Source organism: Salmo salar, chromosome ssa19 (genome assembly GCF_905237065.1).
Source record: "Salmo salar chromosome ssa19, Ssal_v3.1, whole genome shotgun sequence".
Taxonomy (NCBI): domain Eukaryota; kingdom Metazoa; phylum Chordata; class Actinopteri; order Salmoniformes; family Salmonidae; genus Salmo; species Salmo salar.
In genome coordinates, this window is record NC_059460.1 from 44251416 (window position 1) to 44261172 (window position 9757).

Genomic DNA, 9757 nt, shown 5'->3' on the forward strand with positions numbered 1-9757 from the left:
GTTAAAATCATGCACCTTTTTTTTTTATCCAAAAGAGGTCGCCAGAGTATTGCATCTCATTTATAGCGCGTCATATAATTTGAGACCACGATTAAATTACACAAACGATGTAGCAATTGTGTGCAAAGTGAACCAGGCTATTCTGAAACAGAGTAGGCTAGCTACTATGTTTTAGAGTGGAAATGTATGAATTGCAGCACTGACATTTCCAGTCTAACCTCCCTAAAATGTGTAGGCTATTTGGACATGGATATCAAGTTTACCTCTAACAACCCGAAGGAAAATGTGTCTGGGTAGTTTTAGACATGCTGAAGTGTGTGGGGGCTATGACGCATTGTTAAATGACGGACGGCTCTGTGTTTCCAGCTGTGCTGGGAAATAATTATTCACCCGAAAGATCCGCTGCTCGGGACCCTTTTGGATACCCGGCGAATGAACAGTGGGTGAAGATTATGTTATGTTCGTTTGGGGACGCACAGTCGGGAATAGGCTGAGCGAGAGCTGATAGTATCTACAAGATAGATACATTTACTCAGGCTTTAGTAGCCATAATCATTTGACATACACTTGTCTTGGACGGTTCAGGTTACGCTGTTGTGCTGCTCTAGGCTAAATATCATTAAGGATTCAACAACCCTCACAAAAAACTACAGTTTTTAAAGTGCAGTAACTGCTGTCAACTTTGGTATTTTAGACGCAGTAATTGCAGAAATGATACTCCAAAATATATACTCCACTGTAACTGCAGTTACACTGAAACATTACTAAAGTAAAAACGGTTATTTTGGACGCAGTATTTGTGCTCTGACTGCAATCTTTTTTCTTAAGGGGGACCATAGGACAAATACATTATTCTGCCACTCTTATGAATACTGTAGATTCACTCGCAGAGCGCGGTAGGTGTTTATTTCGCCTTCGCAGAAGGAAAAAATCGTGGTCACAGGCAGGCAATGGTCATACACAGGTAGACAAACAGGCAGGTGAATCAAAACTAGGACCGACGGCTATAACTGGTTCTCACAAACGAGCTAGGATAAGGCTTAGTAGAGTCAAAACGAACAATACCTCACAAAGACACAAACAGAATGAACTGAACTAAATAAGGAGCTGATGAGACCAGGTGAGTAACTAACACAGGTGAAATCAATGAACAAAAAGGAAAGACATTTCAAGAACACAAAGAAACAGGCTACGTTCAAGAACGAAACAGAACACAAGGTTGACTAAGAAAATAATTACAGGACCTTACAGCCACAGTGTCTTTGAAATGACGGCTATTGTCAGTGAAACATTATCTCAGAAGGATCCACTGTATTAAATATTTTGAAGCATTACTTTCAGCTTTTACTTTTGCAACCTCTAAGCATCCTAACTGTATGTCTCTTTTCACCTCGATTCTATTCTATCACTCAATCACCTGACACAATCTAGTGCAAAAATACAAATAAACAAAGGGAGGGGATGTTTTCAGGTTGCCGAGTGGGTGAAGGTTATGTTATGTTCGTTTGGGGACCCAAATGTGTGGGAAAGGTTCCTTCGTCAAGTACCATCAGCAATAAGAGATGCCACCCACATGACTGCCATATTTTGTCCATGTATTGGGCACATATCATAAGTCTATGGTCTTTTATTGTATCCGTGTATCTGCCTAATATGATTCAAACATTGTGCACATATCTACCCAATGTGGCACGTGTAATGTGTGCGCACCCTTATATTGTATTGTGTGTGCATATGTGCTCATCCAATATGCATCCTGAACCTTCAGACAGAGAAGGGGACCGTAACAGACGTCAACAATCACCTCTCCTCCTGCTGTGAACTAACTGATTCTTAGAAACGTCCGGGCGCCTGCAAGCTGACTTCAGGTCTCCAGTTGGACGGTGTTTCCTCTGACATATTGTTGAGGCTGGCTTTCGGGTCAATCGAGCAGTGTGGCTTGGCAGGGATGTTTTTCAGAGGACGCATGTCCCATCGCTGCAACTCCCCTACGGACTCGGGAGAGGTCGAGAACCATGTGTCCTCCGAAACACGACCCTGCCAAGCCACACTGCTTTTTGACACACTGCTCGCTTAACCCGGAAGCCAGCCGCACCAATGTGTTGGAAAAAACATCATCCAACGTCAGCTTGCAGACGCCCGGCACGCTCTAGTGACTCCTTGTGGTGGGCCGGGCGTCTGGGACAAGGAAACAAGGAAATCCTTGTGGCGGGCCGGGCGTCTGGGACAAGGAAATCCTGGTCCGCCAAACCCTCCCCTAACCCGGATGACGCTGGGCCAATTGTATGCCGCCTCATGGGTCTCCCGGTCACGGCCGGCTGTGACAAAGCCTGGGATCGAACCCTGGGCTGTAGTGACACCTCAAGCACTGCGATGCAGTGCCTTAGACCGCTGCGCCACTCAGGAGGCCCTAGCCTGCAGACATTCTAACTAGTTTGTGTGTCTCCCTTGGAGTCAGTCCTTGGTCTGGTACAGGGACTACTGGTCTGGTACAGGGACTACTGGCAATGTTTCAAGCAACTCCTTCAGCACGACACCTGCGGCAGTTAAACTACCAACAGCACATTTAGAGATTGTAGAAAATAACACTACTAACCCCTCTGTTGTCTTGTGTCCCTCCCTGGTGTGTGTGTGAGGAAGGGAGAGAAAGAGGTGTGTGTGCGTCCATGCGTGTTTGTGACCAATATGTTGGTAAAATGCAGAAAACACACCTGTGTTGTGTGGCTGGCAGTTGAACAGCCCTAAGCCTGCAGGAAGCTGTTGACATCTTCAGGGACCAAGACGATATCTCCTCAGGCTAGCCCTCATCAAACACCTGGTACACACACATAGTACTAGAGGCCTGTTCTGTCACTCATATTGGCTCTAATACATTGTTGCTACATTACAATTTTGATTTATTTTATGTTAGGTAATTTGACTACATTCCATCTTTGGATATATAATTTACTTGTTTTACCTGTTTCTACTTTCCAGCCATTCAACCCAGCTTTATCGCTTCCTGGGAATTTGTGGGTGAGGCTTTTCTGATTGTTTTGTTTCCACTAAAAGGTTGGTGTTAGCAATTGGTGTTAGTGTGAGGAAATAATTTATCACATTCAGCTTGTCGAGTGTCCAACAATGTCATATCCTTCCATATCCCTGCTCATGGTCCTTTCAGAAATGGACATACAAACTCTTTCCTTCCCGCTGATTAATGCAGTCGGAAAGCATGAGTATCGTCTCTGCTTAGACTGTTGGCAAAACAAAATGTTGGCATGTAAGATTGTAATGTTTAAGACAGTTCTCAAAACGTCATTCCTCACGTCAGCAAAAACCAGAACCTATAGAGATTTCTTTTGGTCTGCCTTAAAAAGTATTTCCAAAGTATTAAAAATGACTGTTGCTTCTACATTGATAAAGTAACTTGTCCCCTCCCCCATGTCATACATTTGGATTCAGGTGGGATGATTTAGGGCATAGTGTGACATCACCCTACTCATTTCAATACACATGTTCTCTTAACCCATTTAAATAAGTACCACTTTCTACTCAACATCTAAGACAGCGTGTTTGCAGAGGGGCATTGGTTATATACCTAGAGAGCTACTCTAGTGGTGCCAACATTTGACTGTAGGATGTTAGCAAATATTATATGGTCACACTAGTCATCTATGGCGAAGATCCTTAAGTCTCCCCTTTCAGATTGCGTCATCTGGATCTGTTGGGGCGGTATGCGAATTTGAATGAGTCTAGGGTTTCCGGGCTGTTGTGAGCCACAACCAGCCTTTCAAAGCTGCTGACCTGAGTGTTAGAGCAGTAGTCATTTAGGCACATTACCGTCGTTATCTTGGGCAGCGATGATTGATCATGAGCCGGCACAAATCTTTTCCCATTGTTGGAAAGCAGATTTCAGTGTTCAAGTTAGTTTGAGACACCCCAAAAACATGACAGGATTCTGCAATGTGGTGCTCAGAGCTAGCATGAAGTCAAACTGCATTGTTGCACACAATGACCATTTCATATCTATGGTATTTTTAGTTCCTGGTGCATTGAGGTCAAGAAAATGTAATTTTAGGCACACTTGAAGCCTGGTTCCCCCCTCTACATTTTAAGCTCAGTGGTTCATATGACAAACAACTCGATGCATGAAGTTTAAATGTTTAGAACCTAACTTCCTATATTGATGTCAACCCACAGAACAGCAATGTGTCTTCCAAGTATTGCTATAATAGAATTAACATGAAGTAACTAAAGGACTTCATTGTTAAAGCACCTAGTGGATAATGAAAACCAAACAAGCATTTACTTGTAAAGACATTTAATAGAAAGACAATGTGACAATCATAAATATTAAATGTAGCTGCCAAGGTTTGTTGCATGTTTGAAAAATAACATTGTAAAAAACAGTCCAGAATATACAGAGTCTTGGTCATGCTCCTGGCCATCCCTGACAGTGTCAGGAGGAGTAACTGTGCATAGACAATCCCCCTGACACCATTATGGAGTGCTAGGAGTGAACTGTTGTGCAAGACATGCTGGCAGACTGCTGAGACAAAGGGTGGAAATAGATGAGACCCTGACACACCACCCCGGAAGCTGACAGAGCTGACTCGTTCTTTTACCTCATAAACCCACCCCCCCAACCACAAAGGCGCTGTCATCTAGAGTATGTATTACTGTCACCCTAAATGACCCAGTTAACATGTGAAGAGGCCACCTGACTGAAGTCAACACGGTGACAGTCATGTAACACTTTCTATCCTCTAAGATAAAAACAAGCCTCATTTGCAATTGAAGGCAAGCTGATCATCCTATCTGCACACTAACCATATCTGATCGTTACCTCATTCTAAAATACATTACAAAAGGAAAAACCCAAGAAATAACATTAAAAAAAATTCACAAAATGGTTAAGTGGGATAAATAGGATTGTGTGTCTCGAGCAGGAGGTCGAGTACCATTTAGGCTCTCTCTCCCCTTATCCTGCGGGCCAGCTGGATGTCTTTGGGCATGATGGTGACACGCTTGGCGTGGATGGCGCACAGGTTGGTATCCTCAAACAGACCCACCAGGTATGCTTCGCTGGCCTCCTGGTGGAGAAGTGGGGACAAGTCATGGGATTAATAAAATAAAGAGTCCCTGTTCACTCCAGCCATTAGCCTTCAGACTATAGTGTGGCTCCAGCAGTCTGGGGATTTTACCTGAAGGGCGCCAATGGCAGCACTCTGGAAACGCAGGTCCGTCTTGAAGTCCTGGGCGATTTCTCTCACCAGGCGCTGGAAGGGCAGCTTGCGGATCAGCAGCTCAGTAGACTTCTGGTAACGACGGATCTCCCTCAGAGCCACTGTTCCTGGCCTGGGAAACAGTAAAACGTTAGCATGAATACTTACATCATAAACAGACCTGTTAGTGACCCACTTCCTTCAGGTTACATCTATATGTAAACAAACATGTTGGGAAAACAGGTTGAACTGTTCTAAGTACCTGTAACGATGGGGCTTCTTCACTCCTCCGGTGGATGGCGCACTTTTCCTGGCCGCCTTTGTGGCGAGCTGCTTCCTTGGCGCCTTTCCTCCGGTGGACTTACGGGCGGTCTGCTTGGTACGAGCCATTTCTCACTAGGAAAATATATTTAAGTAAGTCCGAAAATGATTTGAAATGCCTTCAAAATGAGACATTACATTTTCTATCGCGGTCGATGGGAAAAGGCGGCTAAAAATGAAGCAACATTTTCTACAAAAGCAGAAACGCTGAAATGTTGCAGCCAATTTATCCCACATCACTTTTGATAGTTAAACAATAGTTGCAATAACTGAAACAATTTAGCGTCATTATAACAATCGTTACCATTTCAACGTTACCCTCCCCCACAGCTAACGTAAATGCACCGCTGGGAGGCGCTTCGTCGGTTCCAGTCGCGCTCGATTATGAACGCCACCCCGCCTTCCAGCTTGCTGCCTCGGCCCAGTTGCCAACATAGCATAAATTGCACTGCAGTCTTTGTTCGTTTGAGCGGGCACGAACAGCATACATCGAAAGAATAAAACTTCTCGTGAACGTTGTGCTAACTAGTTTGTCCACTTGTACTTAAGCATCGTGGAGGAGAAAAGCCCAATCAGAACGCAATAAAAAAAAAAAAAAAACATCGAAAGGAGAAAGCAACTGACATTAGTTACAACTTCTGACCGACGACTGACCTAGCGTTAGCACTATGGCTAACGTTAGCTAGAAACAGCCATCGAAACCCCACGCTGTTTGAATCGCTGCATTGAGTCACAGCTAGACAGTCAAGGTAAAGTGAAGACTGCTAATTAACATGGCATAATACAACTAGGCTACACAGATCGGTAGAGGTATTTAGTTAGCTACCGTTAGCATGCAGCCATATCACACATCTCGGTTGGGATTTCTATTGTTCTACCTCTATTTAACCGGTACAGACAAACTCCTTTGGGAGGTCAACCGATAACTATTTCAACTCTTTCTGAATGGAAAGACCACTTTAAAAAAGCAAAAGTTACTCACGGTATGGTAACTGTTGGATTATTCCAAAACTTTAACAGGTAGACCAGCAGACCGTACTCCTCTTCTTTGAGACACACAACGCGATTAATGGAAAACGGTGATGAATCAATTTTTATACTTTCTCATGACGTCAACTAACCGAATTCTAAAACCGGTTGGTTGAGAACGAGAAACTCGTAAGACCATTGGTTAAAAATCCATCAAAGTGGCTCACTCATTGGTTAACAAAATCAAACATCCCATTGGTTATTTTCTGTCCTCTGTATCCAATCAGAGCGACCGAAATATTATCGCAAAATACTTGGGTTGAAAATATTGCAGAAAATATATAAACATTGTTGTTTCAACAAAATATTCTTCTGAAGCATCTTCTCAACATGTTCTAACAATTATGTGACTTGAAGGACATCCTAGTTAGAGTGCAATGATTGTTTTTCCATGGTATCATGATCATATTGCTCGTGAATGACCAGGATTGTTATTTTATCAATTAGATTACTTTGTATTATCAATTAATTAGCTTATAAGACTAAACGTGCAATTCAATTGGAATACACAGTATCAGACAGTGAGTGTCGATATGGTCATGGCTGTCTGAGTAGATCATGAATGCTGTCTGGCCGAGAAGACATGACTGCAATAAAATATATTTTTCCCCCCTCGACCTTCGAACGACATTTGTACAGTCATTTCTCCCAAATATAATTTTCACTTGGATGTCTGTATGTTGTCCACAACATTGTGGTTTTCTGTTCTCAAATTCTCTGTTTAGAAATGTTATTTTAGGGATGTTTTGTAACAGTTTATGACCACACACAGGAAAAGCCTGTAATGTTATTTTTGTTTCCACAGAGCAGCACACATTTCGTATGTTGGGATCAAAAGTACAACGTAATGTATGCTCCATAGAATAAAGACACTTGTTTTATATTTAAATTACATTTATGACTACTCCACACTGCAGTTTCAAAGCAAAGGGGACAAGACACTATGGAACTACATATTCCACAGCTCTTCGCAAACCCCATCATTTGACTGTCAAAGATCTGTATAACTAACCCAAGATAGATCACAGCCTTTCGTTTCCAATGGGAACAAATTAGTCATAGTCTGCAGAACAACAAATCAGGGCAGTAACTTTGACTTTGTCAAAGGGTGAAATCTAGTAAGTCCACTCTAACAGATTCTAGTTTTGGGAACCTAAAACTCTATGTCCATAGATGATATAAAATGTAGATTGGGTCATAGTGGTTGAAGCCCAAAGGCTGTTCAGTAAGAAAGAGGGGCAGAGAAGCAAAAGCCCGTCAGTACTATTAAGAGAAGATTTTACTTAAGTACAGATGGGCTTCCTAGGTGTCACTGTTAGAGTGTAAGTCCCACCTCCAATTAAGGTGTTTTAAATGCCAAAGAATGGGACATGTAGCGGCTCTGTGCAAAGGAAAGAAATGATGTGCCAAGTGTGTGTGTGTGTGTGTGTGGGGGGGGGGTTAGTTGTCAAGGTTAGTTGTAATTGTGGGGGGAAAACAGAGCACCATTTGGTGGATGCCAGGTACAGAAAGAGGCCCAACGGTATAAAATCACTCATGCCTCTTATGCAGTCTGCAAGTGTAACACGGGTCATATAAAGGGGACCAAGGCGCAGCATGCTCATTTACTTTTAATAAAGACTTAAAACAGTTCTGTCAGGTGACATGCACTAAACAGAAAACTACCCACAAACCCAGGAAGAAAACCCCCTACTTAAATATGATCTCCAATCAGAGGCACCGAGGATTAGCTGCCTCCAATTAGAGATCAACCCAAACAACCCCAACATAGAAATAGAAAACATAGAACCCAAAACACCACCCTGACCTACTCTACTATAGAAAATGACATCTTACTAGGGTCAGGACGTGACAGTAACCCCCACCCCCCAAAGGTGCAGACGCCGAATGCAACATAATCAAAACAACCACAAAACACAAAGGGAGGGTGACAAAAGTCTATGGCGGCTCAAATGCAGTCCACATAACCTCCAGCATAGGAGGCGGCTCCGGTTCTGAGCATACACCCCGCTCCACCCACTGATCGTTCCGCTTTATTACCACCTCACCGTGGATCGTCACCGGAGGCTCTGGACTGAAGAGCGTCGCCGGAGGCGTCATAATAGGTTCCGGACTAGTGACCGTTGTTGCTGGCTTCATGCCATGGATCATCTCTACAGGTTCCGTGCCAAGGATCATCACTGGAGGCTTCTTACCATGGATTATCTCTTACAGGTGCCGGGCCATGGATTATTCCTACAGGCTCCGGACCATTTATAATCGCTCCAGGCTTTTTGCCAAGGATTATTTCTTCAGGTTCCGGGCCATGGATTACCTCTTCAGGCTTCGTGCTATGGAATATCCCTACAGGCTCAGGGCCATGGACCATCACTAGAGGCTTAGGGCCATGGATCATCTCTAGAGGCGTCGGGCCATCGATTATCACTGGAGGCTTTGTACGTGGAGCAGGAATCAGTCTCACCAGACTGGGGAGACGCACTGAGAACCGAGTGCTCAAAGCAGGCACCGGCCTTACTGGGTTATGGATGCGCACTGGAGGGAGAGCGCGAGGAGCAGGCACAGGACGTACAGTGCTATGGAAGCATACTGGAGAGAGAGTGCTTGAGGCAGGCACATGCTCACCACAAAAAGCACAGGGAAATCGGCTCAGGTCCCAGTCCTGGCCCAGCCAAACTACCCGTGTGCCCCCCCCCAAAAAAAATGTTGGGGGCTGCCTCTCACTCTTCCCAGGTAGGCTCCGATATCACTCGATTACCTGGCCCCAAGTCCAATCTCTCCTCTCAATCCACCCCTGATGTGACCAGGTGTCCATTTCTGCCCGAGCACACCGCTTGATCCAATCATGGTGGGTAGTTCCGTAACGCGGGTCGTATAAAGGGGACGAAGGCGCAGCGTGCTCATATTTACTTTTAATAAATACTTTTTAACAAAACGACCAACAACAGTTCCATCAGGTGACATACACTGAACAGAAAACAATTACCCACAAAACCCAGGAAGAAAAACCCCTACTTAAATATGATCTCCAATCAGAGGCAACGAGGATCAGCTGCCTCCAATTAGAGATCAATCTAAACAACCCCAACATAGAAATAGAAAAACTAGAACTTAAACATAGAAATAGAAAACATAGAACAACCCAAAACACCCCCTGTCACGCCCTGACCTACTCTACTATAGAAAATGACATCTTACTAGGGTCA

General features: G+C 44.0%; 1 protein-coding gene across 1 annotated transcript; it reads right to left on the bottom strand.

Moving 5' to 3' along the window:
- Positions 1 to 4283: 4283 nt before the first annotated feature.
- On the bottom strand, positions 4284 to 6652 carry LOC106578873 (histone H3.3A). Its single transcript, XM_014158110.2, has 4 exons — positions 6508 to 6652; positions 5467 to 5600; positions 5184 to 5337; positions 4284 to 5072 (listed from the first exon to the last, which is right to left on the bottom strand). Exons 2-4 carry the CDS (start codon positions 5592 to 5594, stop codon positions 4944 to 4946), a joined length of 411 nt encoding a protein of 136 aa, XP_014013585.1. The 5' UTR covers positions 5595 to 5600; positions 6508 to 6652; the 3' UTR covers positions 4284 to 4943.
- Between the last annotated feature and the right edge of the window lie 3105 nt (positions 6653 to 9757).

Excerpts from the sequence above, each read along its gene's own strand:
- LOC106578873 (XM_014158110.2), bottom strand. The coding sequence starts at position 5,594 with ATGGCTCGTACCAAGCAGACCGCCCGTAAGTCCACCGGAGGAAAGGCG. Across the intron at positions 5,338-5,466 it reads AAGAAGCCCCATCGTTACAG|GCCAGGAACAGTGGCTCTGA; the intron begins GTACTTAGAACA and ends ACTGTTTCCCAG. Across the intron at positions 5,073-5,183 it reads CTGCCATTGGCGCCCTTCAG|GAGGCCAGCGAAGCATACCT; the intron begins GTAAAATCCCCA and ends CTTCTCCACCAG.